The sequence below is a fragment of the Anopheles coustani genome, chromosome 3 (assembly GCF_943734705.1).
Source record: "Anopheles coustani chromosome 3, idAnoCousDA_361_x.2, whole genome shotgun sequence".
NCBI lineage: Eukaryota > Metazoa > Arthropoda > Insecta > Diptera > Culicidae > Anopheles > Anopheles coustani.
The window spans coordinates 32,425,739-32,450,502 of NC_071288.1; the positions used below are offsets into that span (position 1 = coordinate 32,425,739).

General features: G+C 45.4%; 1 protein-coding gene across 1 annotated transcript in view; it reads left to right on the forward strand.

The window, feature by feature from the left end:
- LOC131259465 (collagen alpha-1(III) chain) overlaps window positions 1-24,764 on the forward strand; it is a 45,903-nt gene that overhangs the window by 3,994 nt on the left and 17,145 nt on the right. Inside the window, exons 2-6 of the mRNA XM_058260968.1 lie at window positions 191-977; window positions 1,188-1,494; window positions 2,191-2,379; window positions 3,631-3,633; window positions 16,629-16,816. Of these exons, the coding sequence (XP_058116951.1) occupies window positions 191-977; window positions 1,188-1,494; window positions 2,191-2,379; window positions 3,631-3,633; window positions 16,629-16,816 (1,474 nt within the window). The remainder of the gene's footprint in view (window positions 1-190; window positions 978-1,187; window positions 1,495-2,190; window positions 2,380-3,630; window positions 3,634-16,628; window positions 16,817-24,764) is intronic.

The window sequence follows — 24,764 nt, forward strand, 5'->3', positions numbered from 1 at the left end:
GATTTGTCTTGTGCTAGCATCAATCTCAGCTTGCGCCGATTTGTGCGTCCCAACGGTTGGGTACCGGCTGGCGTACAGGGAAAGTTCGTGGGGTGTAGAGTACAACCGACAACCCGGTCCCGGCCGGGTACCAAGCGTTGACCCTGGCGGCCTTCCGATCTCCCGGCCTGCTCGGAACGCATGGATTTAGCTTCGGCAGCAACTTTGGCTTCCGCGATCCGTCGTCGTCGTCGTCATCGTCGTCCTCGTACGACCCCGCGCCCGGCCTCGCCGGCCTTCCCGCGCTTCCGCCCACGCTCGCCGGTGCCGCCGGGTCGCTGCTGAACCTGTCGCAGCACGCCGCAACGGCCGGTCACCACTTCCGTGGCGGAGTTCTGCCCGCACACCACGGCGATACCGGAAGTCCGGTCAATCTGTACCTCGGTGGAGCAGGTGGCGGTGGTAGTGGTGGTGGTGTTGGTCTCGGTCCGGGTAGTCCTGGGCGTGACGGTGCACACGAGCAGTCCGATAGTCCTTACGGGAGGCCCTATTCCCACCTTGGTGGAACGGTGGATTCGCTCCAGACACACCTCGGAGTGAGCGGCTTGGCGGGAGTATACGGGGGTAGTGGTGGTAGTGAACACGACAAACCAGATCACGACGAAGATCACATTAACATACTGCCGGGAAGTCCTCGTGGTCATAGTCCGGTAAACGGACGACTCCACAGCGGAAGTTACGGATCGGAGGGAAGTCCGGAGCCGTCGGGAGGTCGTGAGTCCGGTTCCGGGAAGCATCGTCCCGAAGAGTCCTGCGGAAGTCCACTCGGAAGTGCACGATCGTACTCTAGTCAAACGAAGGACGGTGAACTCGGTCCGCTGGGCAGTTATCCATTGTCCGGAAGTCCGCAGGTCGGAGAGGACAGTGTCGGATCGTCTCGCAGTCCCGAAAATCTCTCGCACGTAGGCCAGGGACCAGGAGGGAATTGCGGCCAGCAGGTCGGTTGTCACGGAAGCTCCGGCCCCGGTCAATCACCATCGGGTTCATCTTTTGCGCTCTCAGCTCACCATCTTGCCCACCATCAGCACCAACACCAGCAACACCACCAGCAACATCAACAACATCAGCAGCAACAGCATCACCACCTTCACAACAACAACAACAACAGTAGTGGGGCGGTGAACCACAACCACCTGGCGGGCGCGAAGGGCAAGACGCCACACACGATCTCGGACATGCTGGACCATAAGCTGCAGCTCAGTTTCCTCGGACCTCCGCTGGCGGCGCTGCACTCCATGACGGAGATGAAGGCCGCGCAGCATCAGCAGCATGCGCATCCGCAGCAGCATCACGGTGCAGGGACGCCTGGCCAACATCCGGGCGGAAGTCCCGGCCATCAGACGGCCGTGTCGCAGGCGCAAACGCACACCAGCACCGCCAGCAACCCACACGGCATCGACACGATTCTGTCCCGGCCCCCGCCCGTCACCACCGCTCAACTGAATGCCTTAGGAGGTAAGCCAAAGTGTTTCCATGGGAACGTCTTAGTAACGATGGAGTTTAGTGTCTTTGAGGTCAAAAGATGATATTTTGTAAGAGTAACTATAACTAAGATTATTATAGTTATCCAAGTTAAGATGGAAATAGAAGGTCGTTTCTGACTTTATGCCGATACTTTAAGTCCGATTGTTAGCTTAGAAATACTTATAAGCTCTAAGATGTTGTAATTATATTTATCAGCTATTTGTACATAGTTTGAACTGTCTATAACTTATATAAGATGTAAATTGAACAGTAATGGTTTAAAAGGCAGTAATGGTTAATTGCGTCTCGTGAAGCGTTGTACTCCTTAATACAAAATATGGTCCTAGTTTCAAACATATTCACAACCAGTTAATAAAAGCATGCACATACAGAATTATTAGGAGATAATTTCTTGATTGAATACTTATATATTTTAAAGGGTTCTACTTTTATTTCGACCCACAGAAATGAATTTATCATTAACGATAGGCTGAGGTTGAGGCTAAAATTACCTTACAGGTCATGGCTTTGAACTACTAATGAAACGTTGTGTATATATTCGTCCATAAGATTTATATCGTGCATAAAATATTTTTAATAAACATCTGCCTATCTGTCCTTCACTAGCAAGACCTGTGTGACAAAATAATTAATAGACTCGTGCTGGTGTTGAACTTTTCGTTCCAGGCGGAATGCCCCGCTTCACGGCGGCCGTCGCCGCGGCAGCCAACATGGCGCAGTATCTGTCGCAGAACCACGGGTCGGGGCCGATGAAGGCCCATGCCGGTCCCCTCGTCGACCGGACGCACCTCTACTGGCCGGGCCTGCAGGGTCTGGTGGCGAATCCGATGGCGTGGCGTGATCGACTCGGCTCAAGTAAGTACCAGTGTCACCACCGTCCAAAAAGGAGCTCCGGAACACAGGCAACCTGAACCCTTTGAACCCCGTGACGCACACGTAAAACCGTCCGGTGCGTCCAATTAATCACCCAAACGTTTGATGGATCGCCGTAAAAACTGATGATTGAACGTCGTAAAAGCCGACGGGCGGCGTGCATGTTTCGGGTTCGGTCGATCCGATCCGATACCATACGGTGTGCCCGATTACTTACACACCCCCATCCTCCCACCAGCAATACAACCGGTTTCGCTTCTCCTAATCTCGCCATCCCCCTGGGACTGCGATGCGTGTAATTGGGCTCTAATATAGGCGCATTCATTTCAATAACGGTTACACGCCGTAGTGTCGATGAATTTATACGTGTTGTTCCGACCGTGCAGGACAACCGAGTCCACCGATGGTGGGTAATTGGCAATGCGTTTAACCCGTTTTTACTGCACCCCGGCAATGTTTCGGCATCGATTGGCCACGGTTGCACGGTTGATGGCAGAAGAGGTAACGATATGCTATATGTCTTTCTTCGGTTGTTATCTGGGTGCGTTGGGGAAAAGGTCATAAATGTGACCACGTGCGATAAGGAAGTAATTGCACGATAAAGGGCATAGTTCACCATCGAAAATTTTACTGAGCAGTGATTTTGGGTGGGAAGTAATTTGGAATGGAACCAATGTGCGTAAGCAGTGAATATTTCAATTTAATTTAATTAAATTGTCAAAATCTTAGGCAATAATAAGTGACTACTGGAGATACATAAATGTATGGTTTAGAGTCTAAACTTTAGACGAACGAAAAGATGTTCATTCATTCCATTTAAAGTCATTTGTAAAAGAGGTATTGAGTTGGTTTTAGAAATCAAAGTGGGACAATAATTATTTCTTACATTTAACCATTGGTTGGGCTAAGTTCCAGCTATCCATTAGGATCGCCACTCGCTAGACACGACTTTGACCGTACACACTTACAATTTATCAGAGAGTGTCGCAGATTTTCGATAACTCTCCCATCGACGTCCAGTCGATACAGTCGTCCCGGCAAATGGCGCATCGAGACACCGGGCCCTGATACCGAATGTGCACTTCGGTGCACTTTGTCGAGCGCATTATACCGCAATCAAAGTTTTGGCAGACACAAGCCGGGCACGCTGGTTCCCTGGCCGCTTTGGTTCGGTTTATAAATTTGGAAACCGTCCGGAAAACGGATGGGCTCCAGCCCCCGGGAGCGCATTAGCAAGTGCCGTTAGCCTATCTTGCGATTTGCGAGGACTCAGATTTCCATTAGACATCGGTCAGTGATTTGGAAAGGGGCCCGCTCATCCGTGGCGGTCATCGGTTGGCAAGATTGCATCTGCCAGCGCCAGTGCGCTTCCGTTGGACCGCAAAAGAGCGTCAGCCCTAATGGATGTCGGTCAGCGTACGTAGCCAAAATGTAGCCGATGACCACTAAGACCTGCTCGAAGCGAGGCCTTTGTGCAGGCGGTCCGGCTTTTTCCGGCCCGGAGCCAGAAGATGACTCCTCGGCACGGGAGTCACACCGGCACACGTTAACAGACTTTTGACTCTCTATTATAAGTCGTCCATTGCATGTCAATAGCTGGATAATGATGATCCCGTCCGGGCTGTTGTCCGTCGATTGTAGCCTCGAGGGCTCCAGGGATGCAATCAGGCATGCAGTGTGTCCGCATCTGAACTACCGGGTCCCGTTTATTGCACCCAACAGCATGTGTGTGCGTGGACGGTGGTCAGTCTCGGGTGCAGCTGGTGAACGTGCTTCTTGGAACGATGTGGAAATTACGGGAATCTTCCCTACGAATCCCTCAGTTCCCGGAAACCCACCGTGGAAGTTGGTTTCCTTCCATCGAGGGCTACGAAGAGCCTCACCGGTAGGCAAACATGGTGTTGGCAGTTTTTCCAGGGCTTTCTCTCTCTCTCACTGATGTATCATCAATTATTCGAAACATGTTGGAGCACTTTAGCCCCCCCTCCAAACCCCAACCAGCCACCATGTATTTCCTCCCCGAGACGGGATTTCCTAATCCGTAGAAAACAGTCGAGCCTTTCACCATCGGACCGGCAGGATGCGGGATGATACTCTGACAGAGATAATTGACCGATAGACAGCTGTTAAATTGTTTCTTTATTGATTTTCTCGACGCGACCGGTCCAGCACTTTCCACAAACGGTCCGGTGGAAACGTTCCAATCCGACCGTACAGTCTGTCGCCTTTACTGGCAGCTCCGCAATCGTGCGCACTCGATTGGTCTTTTTCAATTAACATCATGTAAATACAATGTTGTTTGAAAACGTTTGCGCCAGATACCGTTTGCCATTGGGTTGTCCACGTTTTACGATTAGCCGGACGCCTGCAGGACGTGTTCATGAACGCCGCGCGTCAAGTAGGTGAAGGTGTTGAAAGCTGTAAAGTGTTTTGCCTATCGGGTTACAAATCGGCGATGTAAAATCTGATGATCTGTATCATCCGGTGTGTGGATGCGGGAAGTAATTGAGCTCGCCCTCCGTTTCGCCAGGGGTTTGGTTGAGGGGGTTCGTTTAGATAAAAGCCCACACCCTAACACCGGTGTAAGAGGGCAGATAAATAATGCTATCGACAATTGCATTAGTCGGCAAACGGGCGTTATCGGGGGAGATCGTAAAAATAAATATTACTCAAATCGATCAAATCCGACGACATTTACATTTATGCTGTGCGTAAAAGGGAATGATAATGAAGGATGACTCTGTCATCGCCTCATACGGCTGGGGCATATCGGTTTGGACGGGGATTAGAAGTTTAGCGCTAGTTTATGATTGCATTAGTTTCTTTAATTGTAGAGAGGGAATTTTCATTTGCCATTTAAACAAGTTATGTTATTTTATCTCAATTGCTCATTTTGTGTTACCTTTGATAATTTAAGGATTTGCGTTCCCACGACTCGAACCATCGATAATAATCGATACGTTCAATTTCCTTATCTTGCCCACCCGACGGCTTTCCCCTAAGCACGAAGGCTTCGACGGTGAAATCTGAAGCCAACTCCAAAGGGTTTCGGGCAACACGTGGCCGCCCTCGTCGGTTTGTTTAGGTATGCGGCGTGCGTTTGCCCTGTTTTCCCATCGGGCGGAATTTTATTGCATTTAATTAAACCGTACGTAACGAGTGCCGCATTTGCCGCGAATCCCGTTCCGTGCCTTCGTGCATCGTGTCGGGAGGCAAAGGTAACATGGCACTTCGGCAAACAACATGTGTTGTGCTGGGGAAATGTCGATCAGCATACGGAATGTACCACTGCGGGAGGGAGGGCCTGGAAGTTAGGTGGGCGGCCACCCACCCAATCGTGGCCGGGAGGTGATTAGGGAAATATTCTGTGACAAGCAAACATTTCTATTACATGTAATTAACAGGCGAACGTGACAGTCACCTCCGGTCGGTGGGAAAGCGGTTGAGGAAATCGCATCTTCGGTGGAGGTGAAAAGCTATGCTACTTTGTCACGGTGCTTCGGCTGCTTGTGCCAGATGATGATGGGACTATTTTGCGCAATTTCAACGCGCTACCCGGTTGCGGGGAGGAAAACTTCCCACTCGCAGGTGCTACCCTCCCGGAGGGGGAAAGGAGAAACGCCGTATCAACGACAGCATAATTTTCCTCCCAAATTTCGGGGACCGTGCGAGGGGCTAAGAGATCGATAAAATGAGCATCAAGGACAAGGTGGTACGCAGTTGTTCGGTTTCATGCTTTCGTTAAAGCGAATGGCAAGGAATAACACTCGAGCGTAATTATTACCATTACATTCGTGCAGCATATGGTTCGGAGGCTGACGTCGAGTGCATTGTAATGTGGTGTTGATAATCGGTAAGGTTTATTGGCGTATATATTTTTTATTTACATCCTTGTTTCGCTTCAAGCATCGAGCGTTTCTGAGAAATAAAAAAGCTTGAAAACATTCGAACTCTTTTCAACTTCAAAACGAATCGTCATCCAGTCAACAGCTCTTTTATTCCTTTCTTTGAAAATTTAATTTAAATGCAATCCTAAAGCGTTGTCGGTGATTTTGAAGCAAAAAGCAAACATTCACCCGTGGACAGGAAAAATCGATGCACTTTCCCGACTGCTTCAATAAAAATGGCTGCAGCACTGCTCACGACCACAAACGACCGCACTGGAGCTGCACTGGGAAAGCGAAATCCAGTCCTCACCACTTTCGCTTATATATTTAAACACATACAAACGCGAGCGCTCGATGGAGACGAGAACTGCTACATTGTGTTCCCCAAACAATTGTGTGCCCCGTTTTTCCCAGCACCATTTCGCGATTTGGAGCGGAAAGTGGTGTCTTGAATCGGGGAGCGTCATGTTAGAAGAATGAAATTGCTTTAGAAGCATTTGTGAGAATGGCACAAAAGAAGAAAGCAAAAACACGTACATAAAAGGCAGCCGGAGACAACAATGTAAATTTTGCAATGCTATGCTCAAAATGTTTGCACTCGTTACAGGGAATATTGGGGTTCGTCGAGGTTGGGGTGGTGCATGGAACTCATATAAAAGTTGTTTGAAAGGGGTTACATGGAGAATATGTAAATTAAATGAAACTACTTTAATTTTAATTTTATTAATTTAGTTCTCTATTAAATTCTGAGACGAGAAAATATTATTGATAAACTACAATAGTAAACCTCTCTGCGAAAATAACTAAAAGCTCGCATTTAAAACTAATATCAATAGAAACGAGGTGTTGTCCATAAACCAACCTAAATGAAGATACACCTCATAAATATCGAAACCCTGACCTCGGGTGCGGCCATCCATCGGCACGAAGCGGGTAGCGTTATTCGGTCCCAATTTGTTCATAAATACCTTGTTGATTATTTTTCGAACAAATGTCCTGTAGCATATTTATGCACGGACCCAAACACCGAGAGAGAGAGAGGCTGGCTGGCGAGCTTGGAAGAGCTCACGGGGAGTGTCCTCGCAGCCCGCACCGTACGCTTGTGTCTCTACTTCTACTTCAAAAACCATCAAATCATCCTTCCCACCAGTGGCTCCGGCATGCGGCATGGGTCCGTTGATGAGATTCGATTTAAATTTGATGACCATAAACGCATATTATATGGCGCCGTTGAGTACGCCCCGAAATGTGTGTTCTATTGGTGAAAATGAAGGCAAAATATGTATTAGGCGTTCGTGTTCGAGTTGTTGTTTTTGCTCGTCTTCTGTGTTGCCGCTCGAGGGAGCAAAACGGAGCCGGCGGGATGAAGGGGGAGTAAAAAACAGATCCAAAAGTTATCCATGTTGGAAAATATACTACTGAGAGAAAAATAGGACATCGGCAACGGTTTTACCCCCCGGGGATGAAAGCGATGAGCCGAAAAAGGAAAGCAACGACGAGCCGAAAATAAAACATGGTGGCAATGGGCTGAAGAAAGCGGAATACATTCATGAATGAATGTAACATTTTCACCATTCTCGGGGGTCGGAGGGGACGGAAAATCCTCCCCCGTGAGGAACCAGCAAAAAAAAACAAGAAGGAGAAAAACATCGTAGAAATGTTAACGCTATCACTGTATATCAATCGAATACATGCGGATCCTTCCCCGGTGTGGGTTTTTCTTCTGGCCGCCCTTTTGCCGTACGCTGGAGGCGCGCTCCATTCCGGTTCATTCAATTTACTGCAGCCGAATGGATGCTGGGCATATACACACGAACAGAACGCCGGCACACGTACGCGCCTCGCGTTCGTTCCCCGAGGCGCTCGCTCATAAATATACATAATAACGACGGGCGAATAGTGGTGAAGATTCAGTATCTACACGCCGTGCCATGTTTGACGCTGATTTTGGCCATGTTTATTTTCTAGCTTTTTTTACTCGTTCTTCTGTGCGTGGATTTGCTTTCTGTTTGTTTTGGTTTCGTTTTTTTACCGTTGCCTTCCCCAATCGCCCCACGAGATTCGTTTCGCACATCCCAGGGCTGACACACTTCCGGCAAAGCTGGAGGGTGGCGAATTTTCACCCCGATCCCGACGCCAACGTTTCCGCATCCGCTGCTTCGTTTCCATAATGATGTTGCTCCATAATCATCCAATCACGGACTCTTCAAAAACTCATCCCCAACGCGGCCCGGACTGGGGAAACATCGGATGCATCGCAAACACAAACACGCCATTTCCCGTTCGTCTCGTCCTTTGTGAGTGTTTGTGTGAGAGAGATTGAAGCCACCAACACAGCAATAGCGTTGGGGGGGATTTTCGTAGCTGTGTGTGGGGAAACACGTTATCCTGGTTGAAAATGATTTTGATGTTGGCTTCACGGAATGGGATGGAGAGCGTCGTATGAGTGAGATGAATAGAAACATGATGCTTCAGAAGAGTGTATCTGTGATCATTTCCCCGGGATGTGTTTGGAAAAAGCTTTCAATGGAGCTTCTGTCTCATATAAAATAGTATCTATGAACTTGTCGAGCCGAAGGATTGTTGCGAAATCAGTTTTTGTTTGTTTCTGTTTCATAAAGTATTAAAAAAAACATTCTTCTTGATTTTTAAAACTTTAATGAACTTACTTATTGATTTTCCCAAAGCACAATAAAAATAAATTACCACACAAACAGAAGGTTTATAGCATTAAATTATTTAAAAAGTATGCTAGACTGAATCTCAATAATGCATGTTAATATCCATAACGGTCTATGAAAATGTATCCTTGCTTGAGGCATCGTTTTGAAAGCCAGTGAAATAATTTTGATGAAACGGAAAATGAGAAACAAGTCCTTGGTTCTAGACCGCTCCACAGAGACGCAACAAAACGTCATCATTTTGGGCTTCTCGGCTAGTTGCTGCTGGAGGTTTGGGAGGATGTAACAGCACCGGATGTTGGGGTGTACATCCGCGCGACGTGTCGTTAATATAATAAGCGCCATCTGTCGATAATGACGCGGCCAACGATGCGCCAAGGGCCAGGCGTCGAAAAACGACGAAAATGGTATAGAGAAACAACAAAGCAGAAAAAACGAGTCAAGATCCCATCACCACCACCACCACCAGCCGACATGCCCGTCGATCGTCCCTGGTTTCGCATGATATGATGAAGTTGACGCAGCAGTCGCCAACCCCTACAAACCTCCCCCCGCCCCTCACCCGTTGATTGTGGTATTCGTGAGTGGATCGCGCTTTTTGTGCTCTCGAGTTGAGGGGGTTTTGAGCCGAACAGCCGCGATGTCACTGCAGCAGCGCCTGGGAGAACCGCCATCCTTCAGCCTAATGATCATTAAATGTTATAATTCCGCAGTATTTTCGTCATTTGCTGGCCATTATGCAGCCCGCCGGTGTCCCGTGGTTGACGGATGTTCCCTGGAAGTACGTCCTTTCCCGAGGTTGAGACATCCTTTGTTCCTTCGACGGGCGAAAGGAATACTTTCCATCCGTTTCGGAGCCGCTTAACATATTGTACCAACAGCGTTGGTGCTGTTGCTTCGGGCGGCCCAAACATCGTTGTCCTAGATAACGTTCCTGGAAAATTCAGCTCCGGATGCCGCAAGGTGTCGGCCGCCACCGTTTTTGTAGCGATTTTTATGTTTATAGCTCACTCCGGAGGTCGGCGCTTGCAGCATGCTGTAGAGCGCGCGCGGGAGACAACTTTAATGGGTTCTCCCTTCTTTTTCCCCAATTTTTCCGAGGAGCCTTCCACGTTTCCTTTCCTTGTCCGTTGCGTTGCTTCCCTCGCTGGCATTCCCGGTGGCGATTATCGTTATCATTATCGTTCCAGTTACTTTACACCGTTTAATGATGTTTGGACAGCGGTGATGTTTACAAAGACGTTAAAAGCTAGATGTTCCCGTGGAAATTCGCGCTGGCCAAGAGTACAGTCTGTTTTGGTATTTGTTTGTGGTTTGTCTGTAACTGAGATTCTGCTGCGATTAATCGAGTGTTTCATGTGCACTTTAAATCTAGTGCCAAATAAGTCCAGAGCGTTTACAAAGTATAAGAACGTATTGGATGAGCAATAAATTTTAATGTTTACGCCACCACAGCAGTGCATTGTTCTAACTTCTAAAAGTTCTAACCAAACACATACATCCACAAAAGATAGTTTTATACTTAATTGTATTAGCGGAAGTCCACAAAGAGCCCGCGCACTGTTAATGTGATATCAAAATATGTTCCTAATAGACTGATACATCACATGATCTTTATTGCCCCTTATCGAGCATCATTTGCTTGCTTTCCCTCTTTCCCGAACGAATGTTGGCAGTAAATATTTTCTTCCCCTAGCGCTGCTTGCGACGCAACATATTTTAACATCATTAACAATGGTTATGGTACTTCGCGGACATAATACTGCTTCCAAATTTTATGACCTCCCTCAAACTCCCGCCGTTACCGAGAGCTTGCGACAAACATTTTTGTGCTCTTGTCGACATATTTTGGCCGATTTGCGGCAGGCCAGCAAATGACCCTTTCTTCACGAACGACCAGGCGACTCCACCAAGACGTCCGGGTACGGGTTTTCTCACGGCGAGTTGGGTGAGGAAACGGGCATGCTTTCACGGTAGTTGTGGTCGTAAATTTGATTTGTTTTTCTTGCTGACCACCGGGACGGTACGAACTATAGTATAGCTGACAAAACAATAGGCCCCTCAAAACGGTAGCCCCAAATCGGTAGCATGCGTCGTTTGCAATGGGTCGTGCAAACAATTCATCGATAAAACCTCCGCGAACCGATTGGCGAGAGAAGAGAACAAACCCACGGGGCTAATTATTGGCGCTGCCGTCCGTTCAAAAGCCCATAAAATGGCCCATTAGGAATGGTTCGTAATGGTCGTAAAAGAATTATCACCCACTGCAAATGGGGCTGTTTGCTTTTTCGACCATTTCCCGTCTCCATCGGGTCTCGATCGGTCAGTTCATCATGGACACACACACACACACAGACGCTCACACGTGCACATTTATCGTCCTAGTTGTGTCGATTGTCATTACGAAAAACTATGCATCCCTTCCCCATCGAGGGATTGAGGATCATAAATCGATAAAAATGCGCCGAAACCACCAAACCAACGAGGACCGAGGTGGGCCCTCCGGATGGGTTGAGAATTAATTTTACGATCAGAAAAACTACTGGCCAACGATGTGTTCTTTCCCCTCTGCCCCTTTTGCCCGCTTTTTCTAGTCAGCAGTTTTCTAGCTGGGTTGATCCTGCGCGACGGTAAAATATTTATCGCACTCATTACTTTAATTATGATTATCGTTTTAATTGCTACACTCCGTACGCATGGTATTTTTTCCGGCGCGCCTTTTCCCAGTCCGGGAAATGGATACCCATCCGTTTCGGGTGCTCGGAATCCTGCCTAGCCTCTCGACAGTGGGAAATCCGATTCCCCACTTGATTTCGGCACTGAGTTCTGTAAAGGCAAGGCGAGAAAAATTTACATATAAATGGATGGTTAAAATGGTGGAAATATGAATAATTAATCCAGCCACATCCATACGGGGTACGGGGTGCTCGGAGTTTCTGGGCTTGTTCCTACTTTGGGTAGAAACAATTTTCGAACCCCTTGGTTTTCGTTTCATCGGGCGTGATTCTAGGCCCTTCAATTCCCTACCTCGGTCTGTGCCCTTGAGTGGAAAAGTTATGTTGGTTGCTTTAAAGAGTATGCTTTACGTTGGAAAAGCTAACGAGATCTACTCCCTGTTCATAAATTTTATTGTGAACATTTTATGTGCCAAACTGTTTTATTAAATTATTAAAATTCTAAAGGAACAGTATGGCATCTATAACGATAACATATTTTGGAAATTTCAATCAACAAATAACGCCAACAGATAAACCTCATTTGTGCTGCTCTTATCTCTTATACTCTAGCAAATCCATCGTACTATCGCTTACCGATGTTTTGCTCCCGTATACGACATGCGTCGGTATTTGACATTATGTTGCACAATTTTGGCACCCATTCGCAATGGGCGTCCCTGGCCGAAGCCAATTAATTACTATCACATCGGCTCCTATCTATGTTGTTTTAATTGTAATAAATGTTACGTTTATTTTATAATTATACCGGAGCGATGTTTTATGTTCCCGGCTCATTTCCCAATCGTGCCCTTCAACCATCGATGGACCGATCCGGTTCGGAGATAGTCTGGCCCCGACCGCAACGAGGACAACCGATCCGTTTGCGTACACCATTGTAGAGTGCCATGCACCAACGTCGGTCCCTCGCTCATTATCTCGGTCGGAATTCATATGTCATAGGCATAATTATTTCGCTTTAATTATATTCCACCGCCACCGCGATCGGTGTTGGTTGTCCGGATTGGTCTCCCCGCCCGCTGGGGCCGCCATTTTGCCCATCAGCCATTTTGCCAGCCGCATCCGCGCCGGCAATTATGCTGACGACCGCCGGGACACCGTATGCCGGTATCGGAAAACAATTCGGAAACATTAATTAGAGTTTCATTAGTTTTAGATATTAATTCTCTATTTCGCCGAACGTCGCGGTGTCGCGTCGTTTACAATGTATCAATGTCAATGTGTCTGAGGACACGGGCAAAAACCGGGCGTTTTCCCGGGCCGCCAGGCATCTATCACTTCATTTGGGCACGCCACCGAGCGACATCATTCGGGGTAACATTTAAATTGGTTTCCAATCGTGCCGCTCCGCGATAGATTATTCAGTCACAGGCGTTTAAATTGCTTTTTGTTAATTTCCATCGATTTGCAACAATTTAAAGTACCAAATCAGTGGATCTGGTGCGTTTGGTTTTTGCACTAAATTGAAAACTCATTCATTTGCTCGATAAGCCCGAGCAAAACGGAAATAAGTTAGTACAATGTTTAATATACTTACTTAAGGTCTGTGAATTGGTTTGACCAAAATATATTTGTCGCAGTTTGCTTGAAAGGAAACATCTTATTATAAAAAATCCTTAACGTCACGCTGCAAATCCTAACGCTGCTCCTACTTGGATAAAGTGACGCACTAAAATCGATGCAAAACCACATCTTTGTATGGAAATTCTCTTAACGCTCATCCCATTGCATTGCATTGATCGCCATAGCAATCAGTTTGCTTGGGGAAAATGGAAGGATCGCTATAGCAACCACACTTGACCTGGGGAAACGTGCTCGATTGGAGAAAAAAGAAACTGGGTTTTCGAAATGGTTCTAAATTTTGGAAAAAGAAAATGATAAAAAAAAGAACGGCGCCGGTCCCGGGCAATAAGAGTTCGATTGATTAGAGACGTTAAGGCAACACTGGATTGATAATGCATCGTTCAAGATGGTTCCAAAAATGCACCAAATCCGTGTTCGATATGCACGGACAGCTTGCTGGCTAAGCTCCCTCGAATCACTTTTGCTGTTTATTTTCTAATACTGGAAATGCACGAACAATTCTTCGAAAGGGCTTCAATACAAAGAAGTAAAAACAACTTAAAAACAAGCACATATGACACAGTTTTTGACACAAAACACTATCACCGACACAATCACAACACAATCGCAAAAAACATCTCACTTGAGTAAAACGAAAGGATACTTCGATAACGAAATTCATAAAACGAATGTTCGAAAAAGTACTGTTTGAAAAGATTGAAAAGTGAAATATTTTTAAGGCGATGTTCTTACTTGAACAAAGTGATCCTCAACTTTATATGGAAACTCACCGAACAGTAATCCTATTACATTGTATTTTAAAATTTAACGGTTTTTAAATTGAAATAGTGGATAGAGCACAATTGCGCAGCTCCAGTCACGGGAATTTCACATCGCGTTCAATTGAAATAGAGAAGGTGTTTGGTAGGCACTTTGAAGCAAATATATTTTTTTAAATTAAGTTGGTTTGTTATGGGACAGTGGGACAATCTTTCACTCCCTATGGCTTCACCATTTTATTATCAACGGGATTCAGAAAATCACAGGAGAACAGCATATTTCTCGCGTGATTTTAAAGTTGGTCACATTTTTCTTTGAAATTACTGTACATTTTTTTTTTTCAAACAAAGTTAGACACAGTATTCAAAATATGCAATGGTCTGCAGATTTATCTTACTCATACCGCATATAGAACATGGGCGAAATCAGTAAGAATCGAAAACATATCCTTCATTGAAAAAAGGAGGTCTCATACTTCATTGAAATGGGTTACGTTGAACTGTTACGTACGGCTTGGTGACAGTTTTTGGAATTTTAGCCATTTTACAACACGTTCCTTAGACCAAGCACCTAATGCCATAAGCCATGGAACAAAACTTCCTTTTTAGACAATGGTCTCAAAACCGGGATCATTAACCTGTATTTCCCGCGTACTGCATTTAGTAAGTAGATAAGACCGGGATTATTTGTCGATACATTAGTCAATTAGTAAAACGAGTATTGGCCCTGTTATTTTTCTTTGACTGAATTTGGCATTATGATAGTCAGGAAATTATTCTATTCGGACAATGTAAAACACATTCCTCAGGTAAAGTCTTCAGTGATCAACAATTCTTCTGTTTGGTCCGATAAATTTTTCATTACCATTCAGCCATGAGCATGCCATAAGGCAGCCAGTGAGCCATTATCATATCAGAATAACTGGGAATTTGAATTTGGCATCTCACAGTTTGATGCCTCTAACTGGGCTCAAGCTTTGAGAAACTATCGCGTGCCACAACGTTCGTAAAAGGAGATTTTTGTCCTTCCGAAACCCTCCCATCCTAGCTCTACCTTATTGGTGCACATGCGGGATGGGGACAAAGGGTCAGAGAGGTCGCCTTCGAGGTCGATCATATAAAAAAAAGCTTTGAGAAACTCAATTTACCACAATTTTACTAGATTCTAATGCAAATTCTTTCATCAACATGGGCCCGTGTAACCGGGCCGTTATACCTAGTAATAATAAATGTTCGTCTCACATGGCCACTGATCCCGAATGTCGTTGTTCGACTTATCACCATCATTCCGAACCGTAATAGACACTCACTCACACAAACCTTCTCGCGAGCGTAAAACACAAATTTTGCCCACGATTTCCATGCTTCACAGCGCCAGATGTGACCAAACCTTGGGCTCGGTGCGGCTCGACTCGGATGATTTTCGTTGTCGCGTGCTCAGATTTGTCGACATCATCTGCCCCGAAAACCGGTGGCTTCGGTTCGCTCGCTTATCGTCGGCCAAATTCCCTCGTTGTTAGCCAATTTATTTTTGTTTTTCACCCAACGTTGCGAACGATGCTTCCCGATGTCCTTCTTTCTTCCAACTCACGGAGGTTTTTTTTCTCTTCGAATGGCAAACGATTTTTCCCGCTTTACATCACATCGGTCCCTCCTCCGCTATGCGGTCGTGTGGTGAAAAATGAGATTTAAAGGATTTGCAGCAGCTTTAATATAACGATTTTTTTTCTGTCGTTCGTTCAGACCGCCCTTAGGCCATAGAAGGCGGGAAAGAAGGTGGGAAAGTGTTGAGCTAGCACTCCGAGAACGTTTACACCGCGTTTCAACGCGAGAGAAATTAAAGGCAACCCTGGCAACGCCCCTGACGCGTCAGCGTGGCTCTCAAAAGTCCATCTTTTTTTTCGGTTTTAGGTTTTCCTCTCTGCCAGAGGGATTTACAAATAATGATGTGATAAAATAATGTGCAGGGTTTTCGAAAATGTGGGATAGTAAAAAATGAAAGAAAAACTTTCGTTTGCATGAAGGAAAGATCGTTTTCAAAAATATCCTTACCGCACGGTAGATGTAGGAACTATCTTCAATGATTTTGCAAAGTCCAATATAACGTCCCTTTTGCACGCCACGTGCTACACCTGCGCACGCTGTCAACTGTGGTGTGTAATGTGACAGCCGCACAACCTTCACCCCAAGATGAAGTTATAAAATGCTCCAAAATATACCACCAGCATAGTGGGTACGCAATAATCTTAAAACACCGAGAAGCTTGTAACGACCTTGCTAACAAGGCGAGCCGGAAAAACCGTCCACTTTCGAATGCGACGCACGTAGACGCGTCTGGCAGAGTGTGGTGGGGCGCATTTCGGGGTGACAGCTGCGTCCGGAATGCACACAAACACCACAAACACCGGTCGGCGGTTGTTTGTGTGTCGGCTACTGGTTTGGTTTGGATTTCAAGGAGGTCCCAGTCCGACGGCTAATTATCTTCAATTTCTCGTGATCCGTTGTGTAATCTCATCTCACCCCGTCTTCCCCGCCGGTCGCCATTTTTGCTGACAATTTTTTTTTCAACCCCTTTTCTTTCTACAGTGTCCGCCAGCCTGTCGCAGTCGCACCACGCGCAGGATAAGGACGGCAAGAAGAAGCACACCCGGCCAACGTTCAGCGGTCAGCAGATATTCGCCCTGGAGAAAACGTTCGAGCAGACGAAGTACTTGGCCGGACCGGAGCGGGCCAAGCTGGCGTACGCGCTCGGTATGACCGAGTCGCAGGTGAAGGTGAGTGTTGGGGTTGAGTTTTCCAGGTTCTCGCTCCCTGGGGGTTCGGACAGCTATTGCACCTCATAAAAATCAAAACTTGCTAGCGAAAACCCCCTCGGTACGGAATGGGGGGGAAAGTGTTTGCCACACCCGGGGAGGGCAACATATTTTTCTGATGGCGGTTGCAAACCGCAATCCAGTCGGAGAAATTGTTCCGAAGGCGTTGGACAACCCACAGAAAAAGGGGTTACCCTAAAACCCGTCCCCGTTGTCGGAGGAAATAGAAAACTCCAGTCGACGGATGTCCCGCGCACGAGGGATAATATATTTCGTGCGGTTTTGTAAATGTTGACTTTTTCCCGAGTTTTCCTTCACGGTTGCCGGGCGAGCAGTGGTAGCCGATTTTCAATCACCTCATTTTACAGCCTATAAAACGTGCTGTTTCGGGCGATAAATCAACGATATTAGATAACCCGGCGATTTGTTCCGGTTTGTACGAACCCGGCGTGCTCCCCGCGGGGCACAATCATGCGTTTTATTGCGAACCGAACGAGTTTTCCGTTTCCGACCTGGTGGAAACAATGCCATTTTCAAATTCTGTTGTTTTAGCTGTTCTTGCAATCTTTCAATTATCGATCTGTATCGATTCAAATGACCAGATTTATATTCATTTCACGTGTATTTTTATGACGCACGTTTAAACGCACATAACTTTGTTGTATGGATTTGGGTGTTTTAAACAGGATAAGCAGGATTTAACGGGCCAGATTGAGTGGAAATGGATATTATGCCATTTGCCTTTCAATGTTGTTATTTTCAATAATCTTTCACCAAATAGATTTCCTGCGAAATCCTTTTCTTTTGACCTTTTCAAGGTAAGATTTTCCAACATTTGAAATAACCTGCCAAGAAGTCAAACCTTTCTTTGACGTGAAGTTTGAACTCTTCTAAATAGCTCTATTAATTCAACACATAAAAAAGAACCACTTTTCCTTTGGGTTTTTTCTTTGGTAAAAGCAAATCTCCGTATCTCTCATCGTATCGTACAAACGCATCTCTTTATTTGTTTGCTTCCGAATTGGTCAATTTACAAGCGAAGGAAAACCCCTACCTCTGAAAAACAAAATATTTGGCAATCAAAACCAAAATCCTACTCTGATAAAAATCATACCTACTGGTGTGAGAAGAAAGTGTCCCGTCGTTGACTGAGAGAGCGAGAGCCCTCGAAGACGCCACTAACGCAACCAACCACTTTAAACGAAACCCCGTCTCGAAAGGATAATCGATGGGATTTTGATCGATCCGTCCGGTTGTACGCACGCCGGACCCCTTTTTTGTGTGGGTTTTATTTTCAAGCCAGTGGAGGTAAAGGGTAACGGTTCGAGCGGGGGTAGAGTGGGACGTCCTGTGGCCGAAACGGTGGTCAATTGAATTAAAACCGTTGGCTTCGGTGTGCTCGTACACCCTTGTGGATTTTGGTTTTTCTGCGCATTTGCCCAGACATCGGTGTCGGGAAAATCGAAAAGGGATAAAAATAACACATGCCTCACGTACGCCACCGGACAGGGGTTCCGAGGCGGGGCTAGGGGTTTGCTTCCTTCCTTGGCCCGGCCTTGGATTGGTCGGCTTTCGGCCACTTGGGAAGGGATGACTGTTTACAAATTGGGTAATTGGGTGAGGATGTTTTTCAATTGAGGTTTTAGCACCTTTGATTGACAGGCCGTTTTGATCAGAACGGGAAAACGGCGGCGGGTCCGTTTCGTGCGGCCTTGCGAAGGGATTGGATTTGAAATATCGGTTACGAGGGGTTTTACTCGCTATCTGCCACACTATACACCCTTACATTTGGTTTGGTCAGATTGGATGATGCTTTTTTCGGCATGTTTCGATTTGTAAGGATTTCCACAAAACGAAGGGATTCGGGACGGCATTAGGTGGGATTTGCTGGGAGCGTGCGTACGCCAATGTCGGGATTCGTTATTCAAATAGTTTCACCTCGTTAGACAATCGCTGAAGAAATGTCAATTGTCCCTCACAAATGGTGGCGAAATGATTTTATTCAAAAACTGTTTCTCTCAAAGCAATGCCCCGTCAAGCGTGAACCATGATTAGATACATTTCTTCAAGATGGTGTACGAAATTATCCTCAGAATAAAGATGCAGAAAAGCAGCTTCCCGCAACTCGTCTATAATACTTTCCCTTAGCCTGGCTCATGTAATTCTTGTCACGGGCAATAAAATAGACTAACTTACATCCTATAGTTTCGTCAACAAACAGCCTCGAAGGCCCAAAAACAGACGCTCCCGAGTGCTGGGAACGGTGGTGCGAAAATAAGGCGAAACAACGCGCCGTTACGAAAATCCGCCCGACGCACGTGCCAGTTGGGATGGGAGATGAACACCAACCGGGAAAATCCTTTGTTCCGCCCATCGCTTTCCCATCCCACGTCGACCCTTTCACGTTGGAACTCGCGGCGTGTATCCTTTCACTCGCTTCACGATGCAAATCTGTCGTTCTGTGTTTTCCGCACGCCCTCCCTCGGCAATCGTGTCTAGGATACCCGCCGTAGAATATCTCTTCTATATAATCATGCAATTTTCCTAATTGGGGGGCTAGGGCGAAAAGGGACGACGAACCCGGTGTCGAGTCGTGTGGCGCATGTTCACCAGTTTCGTGTCAACATTTCACCCGCCGGAGACAAAATGACGACATTTCGGCTGGGGAGTTTTCCTCGCCTCCTGCCAGCGCAATCGGCAGCATGTCGATGCAAGCGAGATGGTGGAAAATCACACGCAGTTTCCCTTGAGAGCGCTCGATGAGCAACGTACCCTTGGCCCGCTCGTGGTAAGCGCTTAAAGCGTATCATCTTCCCTAAATACCCTCTTAATTTAACTACATGTGTTCCGATGGAAATTTGCAGCGAGAAAAGACGAAGGGTGCACGTGAGTGATGAAGGAAAATTTGACAACAATGCCGACGCTTCACACGCAAGGGAAACTGCTGCGTTTTGTTTGCTTGCCGGTGGGAAATGACTTGAAAATGTCGTTGTTTCGAGCGTTCTTTTACTTTCTGTATTTCGCAGTAGGATCATTTGGTTGTGTTGAGTGAAATTATAAACACTGAATACAATCATATCTTAGTGCAAGAAAAGCAAGAAAGAAAGTGACTAGAGTTTTGATGTGATTTTTGGTTATAAAAGGTATATTTAATCTATTTTCCAAATTTGTTGAGAAGATCACACAAATTATAAAAAAGCATACGGCTGTCTTCAGTTTGTAATAACTTTTCATAAACACTAAAAAGGAAGGCAAAGAAGCTTTTCTCAAAACTACCATTCTATTTTACCTCTCCATTCCATTTAGGAAAGATTCCAAACACTCGGATGGGACTTTACCCTTACGTAAATATTGTAAAAACAATTAAGACGGGTCGTAGTATACTAATTTAATTACGGCAAGCATACGCGATGTGTAGATAATCCTTTCGGAAAAAGGTCCGCACGATTTCCCACGTAGAAACTCACGTCTATGAGGCAAACCCCCATCAGCTTACGTCCCAGCAGGCTCGTTGGTAGATCCTTTGGGGGTACCGGTGCTGGTGGCTAATATTTTCCAGTTGAAAATTAATTAACGTACACATGTTTTGCCCTGCGGTGGGAAGAGCCGGGAGAGGCGAGAAATGAAGCAGATTTTCTGAAACTGGTGTGGAATAATTTTATTTGGTACGATTCCGTGTTCCACCTACGCAGTGTGGGAAGCATATGGAGGTGCGCAAAACAAATGTATTCCATATTTTGTCTGGTGCTTTTTGCATTGGTAATAATAATTTTATCTGAGAAAAAGAGAATCCTTTCTGCAACTCCAAGTTTATTTGATTAAAATTGGAATTTCGGAGACAATCCTTATGCCTTTATTTTATTTCATATGAGCTGGTTTTGAACCATATTTTATTTTGTTTCTCATATTTGATGGGAATCAAAGTAAGTTTGACTATGTAGATCAGATGATACCTCTTTTGTCACTGGACCTTTATTAAAACCTTTCATGAACCAATAAGAACGATCGATCAAAGCGTTGACAATTTCCCCGGAAACAGTCAGGGGCAAAAACCCTTCGCGAGGAAAAACGAAAACCCAAATCAGTTAGTCATACCTCTGCCGGCAGAAAACATGAGTTGACTCAAAACATGGCTAATCACTTCCTAATTTCCAAACCGCCATCGAGCGCGTCGCACAAGGGAAAGGCATTTTTGTAATGCAAATTACCGAAAATAACTTCCGACCCTCTCTGACGAGCGGTGTCAGTTACCGCATCCTTCGGTCTCATCATCCATCCTTTCCCTCGGAACGGGTTCGTGTCACCCTTCGGTCGGTTTGGCCGCGGCGCAAGGACGCTGAAGCTCGTAAGCCCGCATTCGGGATTGTTCATTTGTCACGGTCTATTACGAGGTGGTCGCAACCCCGCCCTACCATTCCAGGTTCCCGGGAAAAGTCACACTTAATTCCGGCCCACGGTAACGCGGGGAATCGTCGCCGGAAAGGCACTTTTGAAGGAAATCCATGCGTTGGAACTTGTTCTCGGGGTGGTTCATTCGGTTGCACACAACAAAAGTTTAATAGATTCAATCAAAATCCCATTAAAGCCTTTCGTTACGGCGTCTCAAACTGTCGCTGGGTGAGCGGATTGTAGGCCTATCGCATTCTCCCTCCACTGTTTCCAACTCAAAACAGTCGAAAAAATAGTTTCATCAGCAGGAAGCTTACTCTATCCGGTATAACTTTTGGAATTGCCTTGGTAAAGGCCCTCTTGATGAGGTTTTCTAGGCATTTTTTTATCATCCCATTTCTCAATCCATCGGACCTGACTGCTAATTTTGGGGATGACTATTTAGCATGAAGATTACCAATCAGATAAAATTCAGACCAGTAGGATTTAATAGCAATTAAAATGATAATTACAGAGCAAAGCGCTTAAACCCTCTTGGATGAATAAAGGTTTGGAGTTTTTGGTGTTCCTTTTCACAAGATTGTGTAAACCCTTTAAAGATAACCATGGACGCGAATGTATGGGGGGATTGACCGATTCAAAGAAGAAAGGGTTGACGTAAGACTCCTTAAAAGCACAAGCAGTCGAATTACTAAATCATATATATTTTTCAGTTTGTTTAAAAAATATGTAACTGGAAAAGATTCAATCTCCTAATAAAGGATACAATCTAAGATGAACCAACTGAAGATCATTAAAGCGATATGATGCTTTTAACCTGTTGTTTTTAAGCGATTAATAAGTGCGCTATAAAACCCATGACGACGAATGTAGTTAATTCATTTCAGCCACATAAAATTCATCTTTTCGCTTAATACCGTTTCTATAAAAGCAATAGCTGCGTCATCGATTTTAAAGCTTACCGAACTCTTCCATCGTGCGTCGTATCAGGTGAATACGATTAATGCAGGCGCCAGCCGTTAAGCGATATTTCGCAGTGTCGTGTCGAGAATGGTATCTTCTTTTATTATTTTGCATATCACTTTTTCCCATCGCGTCGATCTTGGGCCACAAATGAGCGATACGCGAGCGATTGAGTGCTGATGGAACACGACAAATCAATAAGCGACGTTTTTCTGCAACAAGGAGGAGGAGACGAGGAGAGGTGGCAAGGTTTTATTGGCGAATATGCATGTTATTTTTCTCAATTTTGTTTTATGCCTTTATCTACCTCTAAAAAGATACAATAAAGATCGATTAAATCAAATCGTAAGTTATGAAGATCGAGACGATCGTTTCAAAAACCATTCCTTTCTCGTGCTGCGCAGAGATCTTCCATCGTGTTTAGAGCTTTTTGGAAAGGGTTTCGTCTCTTCACACAAACCGTGTCTAGCAGGAATGATTTTATGACCATCGAGCGATACGATGAGCCTCATCATATATCAATCAAACCTATTCGAACCGATCAATCGGTAAAGTAACGTTTGTAACCGCATTGCATTCCCGCTAACCGAGGGTCAATCGACGACGAAGCCTTCGCGCCCGCAGCCGTGACCGTGCAATAAAAGGTCATAAAGTTTGCTCAATACCAACCATTCCCTCAGTTTTCTCACTCTCCGTCTCGCTCTCTCTCGAGTTAAGGTGATTGCGGAAAAATCAATTTGAAAACGACCATAAATCGAACGCTCGTTGGAATCCATCAACCTGTGCCTCGCCGCTTCAGTTGCTGCGCTCGCGAGCCGTGCCGAGTCAGTTTCTTCCATTTTCTTGAAGACACCACGCAGTATAAAGGAGGTAAGAACGAGCAACGCTCGTCATAAACCGGTCACATGGCCCAGGGGTCCCTTTGAACGGTGGGTGTTGTAAAAATTCCTCTCCAGCACAAGACAGACAAGGACTCGCTGGTTCCAAACTCGCCCTTCGCGAGTGTCATTCGTTCTGGCTAGGATACTTTAAGAAGTTTTTAATGTGCCAAAGGTCTTGTTCGGGCGAAGCGCACGGCGTTGATTTTACAGCCCGAATCAATCGGCCAATACACATTTGGCGCATCTGAAGGGCCTGGAGTGAACGACGGACCGACTGAAAATGACCGACCAATGCGAGCGATGAAGGAACCGGGGGGAAGAATCTGGCTCCGACCGGCAATCGTGAAGCCGTAAATTTTCACGATCAAAGATATCGTTTTGATAGCAATTCATAAAATCGACTAAACATTAAGCTAAAGAAAAACGAACACCATACGCCCATAATTCCCCGGCCGTGAGTTTTTAGGGGCAGTCCTGTCTGTTTTCCCCTTTTTGGGCGGCCTTGAGAGGAGCTCTCTTCTTCCTTTGGCTAAAGGAATTTCGACGTGGAGGAAATCTTATGAGCATAAAGAAAGAGAAACAAAAACGATGTACTAAAACAAGCTCTTAAAAAATTGTCCCTCATCGCCATTTGATTGGCATTCAGGCGTACGGCAAACGATCCTTTCCTTGTTCGTATTGGTGCCTTACGCACACATGCCCCTGCCGCTTCGTGACATAAAAGTTCGGAGAAAACGGAATCAATATCCCATGATAATCTATTACATTTCTGCTGATAAAGTCGAAGTGATGCGTTACCGATTGCTCGTTATCGATTGCATCTTCCTTGTTTGTTGCTTTCGTTTCCGTTGCTCGCCATTATCGATCCATCCATCGATGTCGCAGCAATTTCTTTTAGTAGATATTATGTAGAAACGGTTGATCACGTTGAATGAATGATACTCGTTTGGAAGGAAATTTTGTCAATATTGGAATTAATTATGTAACAAATCTTTTGTGATTGCAACGACTAGTTCGAATGTTTCGAAAACAAATAATCGAGTATAGTGTTGTTCCACGGAAGATATTTGAAGCATTTGCGAAAAAGAAACAATTTCAATACAATACAATAATGGTAAACTATTTACTTTTCGTGGTAAACTATTTACTTTTAACATGAAATAAAAGAATGGGCGTAATTTCAGTGTTTCTGCTCAGAGAGGATTAAGTAATAGTTACAAACAATACAACCAATAAAAAGGTACTATAAAATGGATCGACCTGTTACTTTAATTAGAAGATTTCCTTAAAAGCAATCTCTCGATTTTGAGAGTCTATTACCCAAGGACTATAAAATCGGGAAAAGGAATTATGAATTTCTCTTCATCGCCCAAAACATTATGTTTCACTTTGCACAAGTAATGAAATCAGCAATTAAATTCCCCGTCCAATGCACTTGGAACAGAGTCAATGAGTCACCAGAACCGCATGAAAGTAGGACTCGTTTAATCGCACAATATTCGTACAATAATCAGCTTGTTTACGAGCGAAAACATGCAGGCGCAAATCGTTATAAATTTTATTACAATCACTCACCTCATCAGGGCTGCGCGTGGTGTCCCCAAATCTTGCCGGACGTGGAGAGTCCTACTTAAAAATATTGTAAAAGGAATAAAGGCCACCGGAACACGAGTATC